The sequence below is a fragment of the Ooceraea biroi genome, chromosome 2, assembly GCF_003672135.1.
Source record: "Ooceraea biroi isolate clonal line C1 chromosome 2, Obir_v5.4, whole genome shotgun sequence".
Taxonomy (NCBI): domain Eukaryota; kingdom Metazoa; phylum Arthropoda; class Insecta; order Hymenoptera; family Formicidae; genus Ooceraea; species Ooceraea biroi.
Window position 1 is genome coordinate 647799 of NC_039507.1, and position 18341 is coordinate 666139.

General features: G+C 45.5%; 3 protein-coding genes across 3 annotated transcripts in view; all 3 read right to left on the minus strand.

The window, feature by feature from the left end:
• Positions 1–852, minus strand: part of LOC105282931 (homeotic protein ocelliless) — a 49434-nt gene extending 48582 nt beyond the window's left edge. The window contains exon 1 of the mRNA XM_026975448.1: positions 708–852. The gene's annotated coding sequence lies outside the window, so the exon portion shown is untranslated. The remainder of the gene's footprint in view (positions 1–707) is intronic.
• Positions 853–7944: 7092 nt separating this feature from the next.
• On the minus strand, positions 7945–15067 carry LOC105282907 (sodium-coupled monocarboxylate transporter 1). Its single transcript, XM_020032839.2, has 11 exons — positions 14796–15067; positions 14555–14702; positions 14374–14446; positions 12667–12924; positions 12080–12425; positions 10699–10853; positions 10214–10354; positions 9970–10078; positions 9274–9495; positions 8462–8976; positions 7945–8349 (listed from the first exon to the last, which is right to left on the minus strand). The coding sequence occupies exons 4-11, from the start codon at positions 12885–12887 to the stop codon at positions 8256–8258; spliced, it is 1803 nt and encodes a 600-aa protein (XP_019888398.1). The 5' UTR covers positions 12888–12924; positions 14374–14446; positions 14555–14702; positions 14796–15067; the 3' UTR covers positions 7945–8255.
• LOC105282906 (KICSTOR complex protein ITFG2) lies at positions 15059–17677 on the minus strand. Its single transcript, XM_011345218.3, has 7 exons — positions 17468–17677; positions 17312–17399; positions 16954–17173; positions 16573–16856; positions 15680–16440; positions 15381–15615; positions 15059–15300 (listed from the first exon to the last, which is right to left on the minus strand). Exons 1-7 carry the CDS (start codon positions 17524–17526, stop codon positions 15118–15120), a joined length of 1830 nt encoding a protein of 609 aa, XP_011343520.2. The 5' UTR covers positions 17527–17677; the 3' UTR covers positions 15059–15117.
• Positions 17678–18341: the final 664 nt, after the last annotated feature.

Below are 18341 nucleotides of genomic sequence, written 5' to 3' on the forward strand. Positions count from 1 at the left end.
GAAATAATGAAAATTAATGCGCATCGACTTTAGGTACAATTTATGTACACAGTTAAAGCATTTAATCGCGTCGTCTTTGAGTCCTACTTGAGTATTCAGCGATTTTCAGATAGTACTGCATAAAGTCGGTTCTTGCATAAAATAATAATGTAATTTGAAGTAATATTTACGACTCTGCGTTAACGTCTAAATATTCGCATTACATATCTTGCATAATATGCCTAGCCAAACGCAAAATACAATCGCAGCCAGTAGCATTCTATTGCCATCAAGAATATTGCATCGCGAAAACCATGAAACATCAGATCAGAGCTACAGATCTGGCATTCCCCGAAAACGACACCATGACGAGAATGACCAACACTCGGTCAGTTCCAGAACAGAGTTTTGGTGCAAGTTCTCAGAGTAACGTGAGTAATGCAGTTTTCCAAGGACGCCTCGATATGGAAACGACAATAACGTAGAGTAACAGAGAATGAGATTCATCACGCTTCCGAGGAGATCCTCCGAAAGGGCTACCTCGTAAATCGACAGTCATGTCCTTTCGCCGCACATGTAGCTGGTACGCCGGAAAAAAAAGACAGGTCCTTCGAAGGCGAGAGACCCTTTCGCCGCGGGGTGGCGAATCACGACCATTCAGGAATCTCATGTGTTTACATCGCATTTGATGCATACGGAGTCCCAACCGTCGTTGAGTTTTCGCTTACCTTTTCCGGCGTGCCCTCGACGCGTCGCTGCCCCGTGCCGCCTGGGGATGATATCCTCGCACGAACACCACCCGCGTAGCTGGCCAGGGATATCGCCCTCGTCCACGTCCACGTCCTCGTCCTCGTCACGTGGCTGCTCCCGTTCACTTCTCAGTCTCTCGTTTCCTCCTTTCTCTGTCTCTGTCTGATCGCCCCGTAACGTCCTCACTCGCGAATCATCCCGGTCGAAAGTCCCAATGAAGGGTGCGCCACCCCGGAAACGCCAGGCGTACGCGCTCCGCGCGACTTACTTCCGCAGACGACACCTCCTCGTTAACGTCCCTCGCGACGAATCGGAAGCGAAATTCGCGTCCGCCGGAAGATCGCCGTGCCGTAAACTACTCTCTCTCGATACGTGACTACTCACTCCTCGGAGCGGTTAATCCGCTCGACGGAGGAACCGCTGTGGAGTAAGAGAAGGAGCAGCAGGAGGAGGAGGAGGATGAAGAGGAGGAGGGGCACGGTCCTCTTCTCCTTTTTCGCGGATACGCGTTGCCGTCGAGTGCGTGCGGCCGTGCTTTTACTCACTTCGCGTCCGTCCTCGCGCACCAGCGAGCGGTTATCTCCGGATGCTGTCCTGAACGCCGGCGACGGCGTCGGTCGGCGACGACACCGTGTGCTCTTCGTGGTGCCGCTGCTTGATGGTGTTGACGCCGCGTCTCCTGAATCGCCCTCTACCTTCCCCGTCTATCCCGCCCCCTTGGCCCCGCCGCGCCGCTGCTATTCTATTCGCGAGCCTCCAAACCGATCCGCGTATCCCTGAGAACCCGCACGCTCCGCTCCGGGGACGCCGCCGTCGCACGTCTGCCTGTGTCTGTGATGCCGAGGGATACAACACGGCGTCGCGACCGCCGAGAGAGAGAGGAGGGTAACAAGGGGAGGTCTCGCCGGCCGTCGGAGGACGGGGGGAAGCGAGAGCGCGCGATATATGGAGAACCGGGTTGGCATTCGTGCGCGTGACCTCGTGCGTGTGTATCCGCGAGGAGAGAAGGGATACATTCACACGCACACGTACGTACACAGGCAAGACCTGCTTCTGATCGCGCGCGGCGAGGCAGGCTGATGGTGTTGATACGCGCGCGTGTGTGCGTGCTCCCGGGTCGTCCTGCCTTCGATACACACTCCCCGCTGTTACCAGCCTGCCTCCTTTCGCAACGCGGTATGTGGAGGACGGACTTGTGTAGGTGTCTGTGTCTGTGTCTGTGTGTGTGCGTGTACGTGTGCGCTTGTGCACCGACAACGAAGACAGAGGAGGGGACCGACTCTCACACCGACAAAGATCGCTCGCCAACTGGACGCGCTTACACGACGACGAATTCGCGGCAACGCGCGCACACGCGCGAAGGTCCCGGATCGTCCTGCCTTTCGATGCACTCTCTCTCCCCCTGTTACCACCTCCCCGGGGAGAATGTTCCACCACCATCGTCCGCCACGATACGCCGCGAAAGAGTGGGGTAGCGAGAGGGCCAAGAGAGAAAGAGAGAGGGCGAGAGGGTGCTCGCGAGGTTCGCCCACGTCTTCCTTCTTTTTCCTGCCTCGGCAACCTCCCTCCTCACCCCTCGCAGTATCGTTATAAATAAGCTCTACCTCGATGATACATCGCGCGCGCGAGTCCTCGCGGAAGAAGAGGACAGAAATCTCGGTTCTTCGTCCTTTTGCCTGTTCACCCCCGCCGCCCTTTATTCTATCACGATGGAGCACACGCGTACTCTCGTGAGCGCGTGGTGTTTCTCGTACGTGAACGAAGAAGCGTGTAACGTATACCCCGGGAGGGTAGGAAAAAGAAGAACGCCGATGGAAGCGGAGAGCGAGACCGCGCGCGAGCTCCTGACTTACCCTCTTGCCCTTTTCTCCCTTCCCTCCTCTCTACCGCCTGCGTTCATTGTTAAAGATTTAAGGCCGGTCGTTGTGACTGCCTATGCACGCGACGAGGGAGGATCCGGGTGATTCGCGTTCCTCGCGAGAGCGAAGAGCTATCCGGCTACCGATTGCTCTCGACGAGAAGTCAACCGCGAGTTTGAAACTCTTCCGCCTTCCATTGACATGTCCTCGTGATTACGTTAGCGAATCAGCGGACGCGATTTTAAGGGTTTGTCTCTCTTGATTTCTCGGAAATTATGCGAAGTGACGGTAACACGCTCGTTGCCCGCGGATGAAGGACACAGCGAACCCAGCATCCTCGCGCGTCTCCCGTTTCCTAATGGAAAACCCTCTGCCTCGATGAACACGCGCGCGCTCGCGCGCTCTCGCGGACGTACACGTGCACACACACCTGGCAAGTACACGCATACATTCACGGGACAACACCCTCCGCAGTGCGCGGCGACCCGCAACGATGAAGGGAGGAAGAGGAGAAGACGCACGTGCGCGCAGCCTCCGCATGGACCAAAATGGCCGGCGGCGCGCGAGCGGATTGGTCGAGCGGACACGGCGAAGGCGTGGAGAACGCACGCTCGGCCGCCGTTAATCGGTCGACGATAAAAATAAGGATCTACCGCGAAGCCGACGGGTGGGGGAAACATGGTGCGAGAGTGGGGGGACACAAACGTTGCGCCCGCGTATGCGCCTGGTAGGGCGAGATCGCGACGGGAGGGCAAGCCGGTGGGGGCAAAGGACCTCTTTATGGATCTCGCGCCCTCTCCGTCTCGCGCACTCGCGCGAGTGTGTATGTGTGGACCGATGTATGTGGCGCGTACGGATGCGCATGTGCGTGCGTGTGTGCAATGTATCGGCGTGTGAGCGTCACGCGAGCGCGCGTGCACGCTCGACGATCGTCATTAAGGGAGATGCTAATTGGTGGCAAAGCGAGGTCAGGCCGAAAGCCCGCGCTCGGCGTCCAGGGACTTTGCGTGTTTTTGTCGTCCATTCTCTCACCCTCCCGCACCCCCGATATGTGCGCGCCACTGTGTCTGGTGGAAGTCCCGGAGATTCGAAATCTCGTGGACGCTTGATTCCGCGCGTCCGTCATTGATATCAATGGTTGACGTAATTACAGATACGATAATAGACTCTCGGAGCACACGTGTGCTTTGTTACACAGACCTTGTTACAGGTGTGTTCTGAGGATTGCCGCGCAAACTGAAAATAAGTCGTAATGAGAGAGGAAATGAAACATGAGAAATTAATTAGTCTTTTTTATAATATTTCTGCTATTTTCTATATTTTTCTGCACTTTGATGTTAAAGTGACATTTCTGTCTTTATTTTCTTACATTGTATCACTCTCTTGTATAATTTTCTAATTCTATGAATAATCGCAGAATTTATTTTCTTTTTAATTGTCTTATATTTTTTCTTTATCCTATTTTTCGATTATTTAGGATGTATTGATCTTTCTACATTCCTAATAAACCGTTGGTTCTCATATTCTTGTCAAGATGTCCTCCATTGTGAGAAAGTGCTTCAAGTAGACGTTTATGTGTCGTATATTTGTGACAACATCTGCTTCCGTAGCATATCAAATATATACGGAATTTATGTTCTACAAAATCCTATTGATTGCTCTTTGCAAGCTCTTGATCCCAAGTTACGTGCGTGTACGTGCTCCAAGTTCCAAGTAAAATTTCTCACAATCTGATTCCGATCTTTTAGACGTTAAACAAGCTATCAAAATCTGCGATTCACATTTATCCATCAAAGATTTGCCATTGTTGCTGAGCTTCCAAGAACTGTCGACGCGCCGACATTAAAGGAAGTCTCATTTTTCTTAGCTTATCTTCTAGCAACCTTTTCTGTATTCTGTATATGAAAAATACATCGTACTTGAGACATCCTATAGGGACGCATTACAAGGGAATAAACGTGACCTCTTCTGCGCGATGGTCCGGAGCCTGGTAACGTATATCCTAACTTTCTTTGTGCAATCTCTATCTCGCCGTTGGAATATCGTATTCTACGTTTCCTCGGATTGTATAGCTATGTCGGCATGATGCTATATACATGTATACATATATACATTTGTACGCGACACATCACATGAGAAATGAGCGAGCGTGCCTTTCATTTCGCTCGTTATTACATCCCCTTCAGCATCCAAACGGTCAATTACAAAATTACCAAAATGCATGAAGCGATGCGTGATGGAAAGGTGAAAATTCCGATATTGATCGCTTGGAGAATTAAATGTATGTTCTATCTGTGGTCGCTAGTGGAACATTCTTCACCAAAAGGATACTTAAATATTTCATTACGTTAAACGCAAGACGTTCCTGTTACACGTGCTCCGAAAATGGATGCTCCACTGTCTCCGTGATGAATCTCTGATGCGACCATTTGGGCTGTTTTCTTTGTGCGATTTGCTCCGATCCCCAGAAGCTGTATGTATTCCGACTCTTTCACCGAATGCGTGTTTGGATGTGTTTCTGTAGCCACATACGCTGCTAGTTGTCCGGTACAATATACTCGAGCAGGTATAGTCAACTCCTCCCTTGGGACGCAAACATGTTATTCTTCGAGTGAGTCACGAGAAGAGGAGAATAAGAAAAGTGATGATGCAAAAAAAATATTTAATGGAACGGACATCACTTTTTCATAGATCAGAGAGACATTATCAAGCACTGTACGTTACATTTCATGTTGCGGGTCTAACCCGCAACAATTTGTTTTGTTACAAATAAAAGAAATATTTTAAATACACTACAAAGTACATATAATTTACCTAAAATATCTTAATTACATTTCCAAGTAAAATTTACTGAAGTTCTTATTTACAATCGATCGAACCACCTTATCCTCTTAGAGCTAAATACATTTTATTTAAGGGATGTAAAAAGTTCCTGTGCTAGAGGATCAACGAAAGATTGGCTTTCTGACGCAACTCGAACTCGAAGGATCACATTTTGAAACTGTTAGTTGATCGTTCCTGCACTGTGATCTGCCTTCTGTCCGTTCGTCGGTCTCGCGAGGTAAAATGGAGGCCAATTGTTGTTTGTATTTACTATGAGAGCACCCCGGCTGTGCCTAGAAGAGATGCATCGGCGGTATGAAAAGGGGGAGGCTGGGGATGCACGGGTATATATACCTATATATCGTATTCTCCATTCTATGGCATACACAGTGCGTGCGGTTGGGGGCACGACGTTGCCAGCCTGAAAATTGAATGTCACTCGGAGAAGAAACGTCACAATATTCCGCGTGTCTGCAGGCGGGAGCTGCTTTGTAGCTTCTCGTTTCCCGTTTCATCCCGGGACCATTGTGTCCGCTTCGTCACACGATAGTTTTTACATCGTGACGAAAACACGGTAACAGCGACCGAAAACGAAAGATCTTGAATCCTTTCAAGCAAAGCGATCGGATTTCTCGATTTCATTTTGCACGCTCGCGCTCGTGGCTTGTAATAACAATATCCGTAGTACGGGAAGGTGTTAGCGACAAGTGTGCCTCTAAACTTTAGACGTCGCCTAAATCGAGAACGAAGCGAAAAGACAAATTGATCAATCCAGCTAAAAGTTTCGAGCAAATTATAATTAAAGCGCGGGGTTTCGTGACACTGAACCAGTTACGCTCGACACACAATTATTTTTGCTCAATTTTTATTTCTCCAGTTTTGCGTGACATCAGCTTAAAGTAACGATAATTGCTTAAGCTCCGATATTGTTAACCACTCATCGAAAATGCACTTATTGTCGATTCTTTGAAAATGAAGCCAACAATTTCGATCAGTGATAATAATATACGCGGATCGACACCTCATTGATCGAAGAATCCTTTCGGCATCTGTCGAAGGCGACCGCGATTAGCGTCTTTTCTGAAAAAGCGTGTCCTAGGCGGACGCCGTCGTAAATCTGACGCTCGAATGTTTGACAGAATAATTTTCACGTTAGCAGGGTGCATTATGCGTCTTTATGCTCGCGCCTGACCCCTGGCATTGTCACCGAAATAAGCCGTATCCCGCGCCAGCCAGCCCTCGTGGCCCTTTATTACGGTTTCGCACGTATACAGCGGCACTACAGAAAGACGAGGGAACCTCGGCCACATAGTAGCTAGCGACTCAAAACTGGAAATTTGTCTTCGATTTACGTATAGGCCCGTGGCGAGGTGAGGCTCGGGCGATTGTTAGGGATGCAGGATGCTTAAGGGGTGTCTGAAACAGGACATCACTATACAAAAATCAGTATTCATTGTTCATGCAACCGTCAAGAAAGATTTCGCCATTTTTCCTGAGTTTATAAATAAATATGCAGAAGCTATAATATAACTGTATAATTGATTCAAAGGATCACACGCATCTTGGATGAAGCACAGTCAAACGTTGCCTTTGAGAGATACGTACCAATCATAAAGGGGGGCGGTACGACGTCAACCACGAGGAGGCTGCGCGCGATCAGGCCTCTCAGGTATGTCACTCGACACCAAATCAGACTGAATCTGTCAAAAATCTGTCATCCGGCCACAATGCGAGCCGGCCGAGTTCTCGCGCCATGGGTTTTACCCACACGTTGAAATCAGATCGGTTATAAGAGGGGAAACGCGGCGGGGTGCAGGCGGTGGGTTCTCTCGAGTCCGCGCGATCGGTATGTGAGTAGACGGGATCCCTCGCCACCCATATTTGACACCTTTCAGCCCAATAAAATAAAACGCTCCGCGGTGGAATGCGGTCGCCGCGCTCTTCAAGAAGACAGAAGCGCCGTTTCCTCGCCGGACGTGGAATGTCCCCGCGGAGCCTGGATCTCTTCAGCTCGGTGTCTCCTTCGGAGGACCTGGAAATCTCTCGGTCGCATCTCGGACGCTGATAAGGGTCCCTCGCTCCGTCGTCCTGGATTCATGGTGACGTGGAACGAGTCGAAGGCTCGAAATTTGTCACGAGTGCGGGACGCAACGCGACGCGGCGCGACGGCACGCTCCGGCGACGTCGATCGATCGCGTCGCGGATTTTAAAGAGAGACTCGACGAATGACTGGAATGACGGGAAGAAAAAAGAAAGTACTCCCGCGCGACATTTACATTCGGCCCTAATCCGATAAGCATCGTTTCTCCAGATGTTCCAGATGCGAGGGACTTGTTTGTATTGAGATGCGTGGGGCAGATATATAATCTAGTCAATTTGACACCCTCATCGACGTTCTAATGGGTGCTTTCAACTCCGGACGAGCCAGTTAGGCGTGGTTATCTCATCTCTGGACGCAAATGCGTCCGCTTGTCCATCGATCGTTGTCTCGTAGTAATTTACAACGTTAAGGATTTAAGAGAAAGAGCTCTCACTCTTAGGTGGTTTATTATATAGAATTCTCTTCGTTTGGGTATCATCTTAGTGTATGAATATATTATATATTGATACAATTAAAAATGTTTAATCAGCTTGAAGACAGTCTTCGCCTCAGTTTCGGCAGAAAGTGGATTAGTGACAAAATATCGATTTAATGTGCTCGGTTACAGAGTACCTAATAATATTATTACAGAGATCATGCAGCTCGCAATCGAACGATTACCTAAACGCTCATGCTTAACGCGCGTTACACTTCTTTACTAACATCTTGTGGCATTACAGAAGAAAGATGTTTGGAATAAGATTCTAGGATTTTATCTCCTCTTTCTCCGGATTCGTCACCAGCGCAGTCGGCACCGTGTGCAATGACACTTCTATATACTTTTTGGGTGGCATGAATCTGTAAATCATAATGACGTATAAAAAGATTAACAAAGAATAAATACGCATCAATGCATAAATCATCCTCGTCTTCCGCATCTCAGGACAAAACCTGAGATTTGGACACGTACCTGGTGACAAACGGCGGGAAGTGATCCCTATCGATGTCACTCAAGTCTGGAGCACCGCAGATGAAGCTGACTATCGTGCCGATCACCATGACGATCAGGGCCCCCACTAGCGTGTAGTACATGAAGGATATCCTGTACATGAAGAAGGGCTCGTCCACGGACTCGACCGGCGTCGGATTCTGCGTGGTCGTCGTCACGGTCGTTTGATTAAACGAACCGGGCAAGTTCAGGCAACCCTCCGTCGTGGACGGGAGTGGCTCGTAATAGAGACGACGATTGGCCATGTGCCATTGGGCGCCCACGATGATCCAGATCATCGTCACCATCGAGACCAACCCGCCGACCACCGCTCCCTTGGTCGTCGCCCAGGGCACCAACATCCCCAACGAGAACAGACCGAGCATGGCACCAGCGGTGATGCCAGTCACCGTCAGGGACAGCTGGAAGATGTCGCCGAGACGGTCCACGAGGAACACCATGCCCACGCACAGGATACCTAGGATCACCACCGTAACCTGAGGACGACATAAACTGTTCTGAAATTCTGAAACACGTCTGACATTGTTGTTATGTCTATATCGTGCGTCTGTGGCTAGAAATCGAACTTTCTCACCGATAAATGCGTTGTGGAGTTACTTTTACGTTGATTCTTTGGCGAATCGTCCCTAATGATATTGCATACGTAAGGAAAGAGAGAAAGAGAAAGAAGGAAAGAGAGAGAGAGAGAGAGAAAAGAAGAATCGCGAGTCCCTCTTGTTGTTTTTCCGGCGCTTTTGTGCCGTAATGTATTCCACGCGCGTCCGCCTTTGTACCTTCATAATGTTGGCGGCTTTAGTCTCTTTGTCGTTGCTCTCTGGCATCCAGGGATCGATGAAATCCTCGTAAACCGTGCCAGTGACTGTGTTCAGGCCGGCACTCATCGTCGAGAGCCCGGCGCTCACCAGGCCGGCGAGAAAGAGGCCAGGAAGTCCCGGGACGTCCGCGGCAACGTCCAACACGTAATATGGCAATATCTTGTCGCTCCTTGCCACCACCTGAAGCAAGTTAATTCCCTTACCGGGATCTTTACGAGCGGCAAACGATTCGTTTAATCCTTAACTGCCCGACTTTTTAATCTTGCTTTAATTATACGATTTACTGAATTTTTATGATACGAGTAGTGGTTAAAAGAGATAAGCTAAAAAGAATCTCCTAATGAAAATAATGTTATTTTGTCTTGGAAGATGTAGCACTATATTAACGTCAGTCTTGGATATAAAAGGTCCACGAATGTGTAATTATTTACATATCCTATCGATATTAGTATCTTTTTTCTCTTATCTCCGTTTAGACAAAAACATTCTTGTTATTCTGTAATAATAAAATAACGGAGATATTGAAAAGCATGCTTTCAAGATTTCAATTGTACGAGAATAATTCGATACATAGGTATAATAAATACATAAAGTGCCTAACGTTAATAATAAAGTGCATTCATAGATAATGACTATTGGAACTGTAAAACTTACGTGCGCAGTTATTGGATCGCATTTATGATACCTGGCATACATCGTGAGGCCGGTGAAGACGGAAATCAATTTTACGACCACTAGGCCCACTGCCAGGAGCCATATCGACCTACGGAAATGCGTGCGTAAAACGATAAAGTCGATTATTCCGTGTAAAAAAAAGATCTCGAAACATGCACTGGCAAGACTATTCTGGAAATGATACCCAAGCAATTCCTTCAACGCATAAACAGCATGCACTTACTTTTGCGCTTCCTTTATGTTAGGTACTGCCAGAAATCTTTGCATGGACACCTGGCTAATGCCCAATGACGCTAGCCAAGTCATTACCATTCCCACTGTCATGCCCCAAAACGAATTTCTGGTGAAGGGGCTGGGGTCCATGCTGTCGAAAAGAACGGCAATATTGACCAATCATTGAAATCATCGACGGTATATTTGACGTATAACATTCATTGATATATGCACGTTTACCAATAATTATTAAAGCGTCATTAATTAGTCATCGTAATTTGAAATAATAAACACTCGTAACAAAATATATTTATTACAAAGTAGATAAGCTACTCTGTAGCGTTCAGAAATTAGATCAAACACAGCAGAGAGCCGCGCATTGATTCAATATCCGCGTTTTGTCTCCCTATGCCTTCCCATTTCTTTAATGACGCAACAAACGACGTGTCTCTCGTTAAAGATAAATGATGACGTAAGAAATACAGCTGTTCTTACTTCCAGAACACAATTCTACCACCTTCTTCGGCTATTCTCCAGGTCTCGCCGACGCCGCCCACGGCGATGGTCCCCAAAATCAGGACGGCAATGAGACTTCCGACAGTCACCGTCATCTGAACCGTATCCGCCCATACGACAGCCTTCAGGCCTCCCTATGAGTTTTCCAAAGAGAGATTACTCGCACACAATAAGGGTATCAATGTCAGTCACGGCGCGACGTGCACGGAATCAGACGGCAACGGATCGGGGAGCCGGTGAAACGTAAACCCGGGGGAAGATCGCGGCGTAATTGCATAATGATGTTGCAACGTGTGGGACGCTGTGATCCCCGGGTACTTTAGAAATTCATCGTTATCGGCATCGAATTTTATTTTCGGGCGCTGCGACTTGCGCATCTCAATAAAACTCCCGCGCGAGGAAAGAGGTATATAATAAATAAATATACACGCGCTTTGTAGACACAGAAGACACGCAAACAGAAATGATGGAGTTATCTCTAGTCTTATCTAATACATTTATAAAACACATCGCTACGCTAAGCTAGGGTTCAAGAAGCGCGTTTGTTCTTCGTCTTCGTCAGCCTCATTTCGGAGCTGTCTGTATATGGAGCATAGAAGCGATGCACGACCTATCCTCATTTCACGCATCGTACCGTTACTATTTATTCGCGGTACTATTGTTTAAACAAACACAAGATGCGGGTAAATAACGGCAAATCTCCTCATTGTTTTTTGTGTGTTTTAATCGTGACGCGATGATGCCAAAATCGTTATTCTGTCGGGACATCGCGCGATGCTGCATCATAAATAACCCGGCAACCTGTGAGACTGATAAGACCGTGGCCGCGTTTGACAAACCTTCGGATAATTCCGCTTTAAATAACCAGCTAATTCGGTAGCCGTCACAGCTGTCTGTGTACACGTTGCGTCTAAATAGGCAACGATATCTGATAACGTCATACTCTCGTAGGATGACGCGTGGAAAGACGCGTCGTGAACATTCCACTTTCAAGACCTCGCGGCCTTCGAATTAATCTAGACACGATTCTCTGATTTCTACGACCTCGGTAAATCTCTCTTTCAATATGCAGCACGTGCGAATGCTAATAGACAATAACGGCGCCTATTCTTTATCCGAATGTAAGCACGCAAGACGCAGGTTCACGAATACGTCGAATATATCTCAGAAAACTTCCATAAACTTACACAAGACCAAAAATCATTCAATTTAATAAAAGAAAAATTTTTTCTATTTGGAACGCAGTGAGTTTTGTAATGTTTTATGAACTTTACAGTATTTATGCGTTTATCTTCAAAGAAATGTTAGAGATTCAAGATTTATGATGACAGTCAGTCCAAGTAACATTCATTTTACTTACGATGGTCGTGTAAAAGATGCACACCATGCATATCACCGGCGCGACGTAATGCAGATTCATCCCAGTCGCTTGTGAGAAGGCCAACGCCGGTACGTAGATTATCAGTGGCACGTAAACGATCAACGAAAGGGCGTAGAGAAAGGACGCCAATTGCCGGACCGGTCTGGCGAATCTGATCTCGAGATATTCGAAAGTACTCGTCAGCTGCAACTTGTAAAACACAGGCAGGTACACGCATACAATTATGAGGCAGCTGATGAAGGACGTGAAAATGCACGCCGCGTACTGGGTCCCGTACTGGTACACCTCGGAGGGCACGCCGAGCAGGGACACCCCCGATATGTGGCTGAAATGAATTTTGTCTCCATTAGAAATTTTTTAATGCTCTTTTCTTCGCGGCAAAAAAAAACACCAATACTCTTTCTCGTTATTTCGACTAACAACTGACTCTAGATTAGAGATAAAGGCTCTTATTACGATTGAATTTGTCTCTTTATCTCGAATAAAAAATAAGAAAGTTCTACACTTAATAATAATACCACAGTATTATTGAAAGAGGCGAAAAACATGTTAAATTGTTAAGTCACCTCGCTATTAGGCTCATGCTAATCGGGAAGAAGGACATGGTCTTGCCGCCGAGGAGATACTCGGTGGTGTTGTCCTGCTTCGTGCTGAAGAAGCCGAAGTAGATGCCGATGAGAACGCTGACGCCCAGCAGGCCACCAAACAGAGTGTAATCGGTCCATCCAAAGGTGAGTTCCTTCAGCTCGTGACTCGCGAAAAACAACTCTGTGCCATTGACGGTCATTATGACTTCGTTGTCCCAAAGGATCCCCGTTGATGCACTGCGTGTTTCAGAGATTTGACGAATCCGCGATACGTGATGCAGATATCTGGATCAGTCACTCGCGTGTACGTTGTATGCATCGAAACTAAACTGTCACGCATTTAGTTTTATGCATGGAGAAAACTCGTTGCGAAGTAGAAAGTGAGATTACACGTTACCGGTCTTCCGCTAAGCATGTACGACGAACTGGATTTCATTAGATTGGAATAAACGTTTCTATATATAACATCCCAGATAGCCAAGTCTGCCGAAAGCAGATGATGCTAACTATCTGCTATCAACTATTGCCAGCCAAAAGACAACAAATTTGATACAGAAGTTGTTGTTAACGATTAATTCGACAAATTGGTGCCAGAAATGTAACAGAGCTTGCTCACAAAATCTAAGAACAGATTGGCGGCAGAAACCGAGCAGAATCTGCAAACATGGCTTGAAGTCGGATTGTCGACAGAAACCGAGCAAGATTTGCGCACGCGGAATCTAACGGCAGATTGGCGGCAGAAACCGAGCAAGATCTGCGCGCGCGGAATCTAACAGCAGATTGGCAGCAGAAACCGAACAGGATCTGCAGCTTTTGACAGTATTCAAATTTGCACGGCTATGAATACGTGTTTTCGCTCCGCACCGCTATGCGGTGCGCACGTCGAGTTCTTACTCGATGTTAAGATTTAGCCTAACAGTTATATAAGTTAATATACGCGCCTTGGCACGATAGTATTAATTTTTCTGAAAATTGTTGCACTTGCGGCACAGAGGCTCCCATGGACAACGTCCATGTAGTTCACGCACGCCACAAGCAATCTGAAGTTCGAAAGCAAAGTTCGGACTTCGGATTAGAATAAATTAACAATAAGAGAGAGATTATGCAACGAACTGTCAGAAAGACACATCAAGCCAAATGTACTTTAATTTAACAAACAAACAAATGCGTTCTTTTAACAATTTATAGTGTGTTAAAAGTAAACACATGCTTTAATATATCGTAAATATGAATGGCCAAAAGCTGCAGATTCTGTTCGGTTTCTGCTGTCAATCTGCCTCAAATGTTAACAGATCCTGCTCGGTTTCTGCCGCCAATCTGCCGTCAGAGTCTGTTAGCAGGCTCTGCTGGCAGATCACTATCCTAATGCGGACATAACGGATGCCAATTTGCTATCAACTTCTGCAGTAATCTGTTGCCAATCTGCTGGCAGATTGCACACATTTTGCTTACTGGGATATTAGATTCTGTATGCTTGCTACTTTGTAATCAGTTAATCACTTGGTAGTACTTGATAGTTGTCTCACGAGTCTCTTCATCTACTTGTTAGAGTTGAAATGTTATATGTCGTTCGTTCGTATTCGAACAAAAGCAAACTTGTAGGGCCTCAATTTTGTACACGAATTCTGTACGCGTTTCTGTATCGTTATTAAGATGTGTGTAAATCGGTGATGTATATATACTTACATATCTCGATCACTTTCTTCCGATTTGTCCAGTAGAACGATCTGGCTTCTGCATTAGGGTACGCAGTAACGCACTGCACCGACAATGAGATAATGAGATTTCGGAAAAGTGCTTCTTATGCATCCACGATCTAACCATGTATATACTTGACGAGCAATCTTTCAGGAATTTGGAAAAGTACCTGACGAAATCTGCATACGCACTAACAACGATGACGTGCGATACGATGCTATATGTTTGGCCGATATTCAACGTGAGGTGTCAGCCTGATTTACGATAACGCCAATAAAACATCGTGTCTTGCAAAGTTCCGCAAATAGGGGAGAATCCTTAAATAGACATCTTTACGTTACACTCTACGCCAAAATTAAGTTTCACCGCCGATATCGCCAACTGCTTGTTTACTAAAAATTTACACGAACTTTCATCAGTCGTATATCCTTCGCGATAACGCGATGACGCGGCTTCCAGGACAGCCGTGCTAACGTCCTGCTGATGCAGAGGAAAAATGGAACGGAGACGCGTTACCGCTCGCATCATACATCATCATTTTCTGATTGAAAATATCGATTCATGTCATAAACGGAGACAGGCATCTTTGACTGATTTATCTTCATTTGTTGCATTAATACTGATATTTGGAAAATGGGGACAATGATTCCATGTATAATACTAGAATAAATATGCATATTTTAACTATACTTTCTTGTTTATATATATTAGTCTAATAACAAATTGATTTGTTTATATGCTAGCACCATATAATAGCCATTCAGTTAATTGCTGCATTTTTTCTTGCCTTTCACTGGTACTGCACTTGCCCATTAATTTCTCTAAAATTTGTATCTCTTCAGGATCGAGGTCCTCCATTGGATTTAGAGGAGTAATTGTCATACTCGGCAAAGTAACATCGTAGTAAAGAAAAATCTAAAAAAAAACAAGAGATATTTAGTTGTTATTACCGGTTATGAACAACGTTAATTAATTTCGACTGTATTTATAGGAACCTTATTGTTGAACGTATTGTACACCAGGCTGGGGCTAGACGCTCCTGGTGTCACGTTATAATTTCCCGCGCAGAAAGCTCTGACTGGTTCTTCAAACTGAAAGCGCACACTGCGCCGTTGTTGATCCAGAATGTAAGTCTGACCGTCCCAAGCGCACGCGATTATCTCGTCGGAATTGTCGCCGGTAACGTCCAGTCGACACAGAGCGAATATCTGATGATCCACTTGCATGGCCCTGCATAAAGAGATGAACAATATATAACATAGAATAGCGTAAATAAATTTGCTTGAACGCTCACCATAAAATAATCTCATCTTGCACCAACATAATGGTTCCGTCAAGCGTTGCCAGTGCATATGGTTTTCCTTTCGGAACACTTTCGCTGGTGGTTGCATCGCCCGAATCCTTATCTTCTCCTTCATTTTGATTCATGTTAGCTGTATTACTTTTATTATTATTATTACTATTGCTATTATTATTATTATTATTATTGTTGTTATTATACGAGAAATCTTTAAACGATGGTAACAGTGTATCTTTTGTCGTCTTTTTATCAAATTTCCCGAGAATAACGTTACCGCCAATGAAACTGCCGTCCATTTTATCGATGCTCCCGGAATCGATGGGGCTGAAAAATCTGACTGTTCCTTGAAAGTCCGTCGTGAAATTTCGACTATATTCGGCTGCCATATCCAAGCTATTCTTCCGAATCACCGGCTGCGAGTAATTCCTCTTAAATTCGAGAGACGCGGGTTTGAAAGTCTTTATGTCTAGTTGGCTATCGTCCGCGAAACTCTGCTTCAGCAACTTGTTTTTAGGCACGTAACTGGACACTTTAGGCTCGAGCGTCGAAATGAACGGCGTCATTCCCGGTTCGAGATCTCCGATGATCTCTGTCGAGATATTCTGATTGCGCATCCTGGATATTCCCAATGTTTGATAATCTACAGCCTCGCAGGATCCATCCTTCGAGTGGCAGTCTTCACGATTGCACTTAATTCGCATGAACGTACCGCCAGGTTGCGCTACCAGAAGAGTCGGCGTACCATCACCAGTATGCTAAACAGAAATTGTTGTATCAGTAATTTCGATATCTACTTACGTTCACGATCAACATCAAATCGTAACATCATCGATAATGTACCACCATGATAATGAAATCCTTACAGGATCCCTTTCAATTTGATTTACCTGCAGTGTAACAGTTCCAATTTGATTAGTACACTCCCATTTATTAAGACCAATCAATTTTCCCGTTCCTAGATCAGCGTTACTCGACCATCTGTAAGACCTGACAACGCGATCCGTCAGACCGAGAATCATCTCGTTGGCACCATCCTTATCGACGTCAGCTATCAGTACTATTTTAGTGTTGGTTGGAATTCTTTGTACGTGTACGCATTGCATTTTTCCAGAAAGTTCATTGACTTCACTGGTATTGTCGACATGTTCCGAGTTTTGAGAGTTTACCAGATCTGCACATACACAGTCAGTTCCAAGTTTAGCTCGTTGTTTAGCTCGAAAGCTTTTGTCACTTCAGATAAGTGTTTCTCCTGAAAATCTCAGACTCACCGTTACTTGTTTTGAAATTGTCTTCATTTGTATCTTTGCTGACATTTTGAGCTGCAACATTTACGGTATTAGGATTAACAGATCTGGGACTGTAAAATATGTGTGTCCATCCGTCACCACAGATGACAACAAGCGCGTTACGTCCGTAATTGAAAATATCACCGATTGCTACGCTGGTTATAAGACCAAGACCCGTGATTTTCTGCCATATCTCAGATCCCTGTGGCAAAGGAGAGCCAAATATATTTATATATTATATATTTATATATTTATATATTTTATACTGTATATAACTTTATACATAAAACACACAAACTTTTATAAAATATATTTCTAATATTTGTTATTAAACCTTTACCTTAAAAATATAAAGTTCTCCTTCCGCAGTGCCAACAACCAGTTCATTATTACCATCATTATCAACATCTCCAATCGTTAAGCCATGTCTGTAGATAATATTGAGATAATGTTTCCTGTAGATTACTGAATCAATAGTTGCAATAAATAAATTTACCTGCACACAGTACCCGGTAATTCCCACTGCAATCTCTTCACGAAACTAACAGCCCTCATGATGGAACTTTGTAGAATTCAACTGTTGCCACCTGTTTGGTGGCCAAACTATATGCGTGGCTTTTGCTTTGATCAGTCCTACTGAAATTGGTCCAAAGCTATTGGAGTCCATAGAATGCCCGACATGGTCTCCTTCCACCCAGCAATGTCCTTCTGGTATCTATAGTGAAAGGTAAAATTAGCATATCAGTTCTAGATAGAAAACTGATATCAGCATTAGCCTATTGATAAGTGACTTTTAACGCTGCCACAAGAGTAACATATCATATCCTTACTTGAAGAATAGTGAACTTGTATCCGTGCGTGTCCACGATATCTCCCGCTAGTCCCACAACCCTCTTAATAAGCGTCTGGCTTGGTACTTTAGGTGAGCATATACTCACAATATCACCACGCTGAATATCATGATTCCGGATGAGCCAGCGATTCAGGAATACGTAATCAGAATACCTCTGGTCAGGATTTAACGCAGGTTGCATGGAGATCCCTTCCACTCTCGCCACGTATCCGACCGTATCAGTAAAAGCAATCCCAAATGGGATGCCTATTAGAACATTACGGATGATACGTGGGATTCTCATCTATCAGATCCTCGAGGAAAAAGCACACGCCAAGTGCCTCTCCGTTATGACGTGCTCGATGAAGCGCGAGTAACTAATCATCACCTACGTTGCTCGTGAATTTGTTAAACCGTTGATTAACAACTTGCCTTAAACGTTGGCACAAATATAACGTAATATCTAGTACAGTTGTTGTACATACGAATGAAAGAACTTTTTATAGGTTATGCAGACAAATTCGTATTTTTAGTAAGA

What these genes read in the sequence shown, in the direction of transcription:
- LOC105282907 (XM_020032839.2), bottom strand. Translation starts at nt 12,887, where the DNA reads ATGACCGTCAATGGCACAGAGTTGTTTTTCGCGAGTCACGAGCTGAAG. An exon ending in AGCATGAGCCTAATAGCGAG is followed by an intron (nt 12,426 to 12,666) that starts GTGACTTAACAA and finishes AATTCATTTCAG; the next exon opens with CCACATATCGGGGGTGTCCC. An exon ending in GCGATCCAATAACTGCGCAC is followed by an intron (nt 9,496 to 9,969) that starts GTAAGTTTTACA and finishes AACTTGCTTCAG; the next exon opens with GTGGTGGCAAGGAGCGACAA.
- LOC105282906 (XM_011345218.3), bottom strand. Translation starts at nt 17,526, where the DNA reads ATGAGGGCTGTTAGTTTCGTGAAGAGATTGCAGTGGGAATTACCGGGT. An exon ending in TTACCGGGTACTGTGTGCAG is followed by an intron (nt 17,400 to 17,467) that starts GTAAATTTATTT and finishes TATTATCTACAG; the next exon opens with ACATGGCTTAACGATTGGAG. An exon ending in GAGAACTTTATATTTTTAAG is followed by an intron (nt 17,174 to 17,311) that starts GTAAAGGTTTAA and finishes CCTTTGCCACAG; the next exon opens with GGATCTGAGATATGGCAGAA.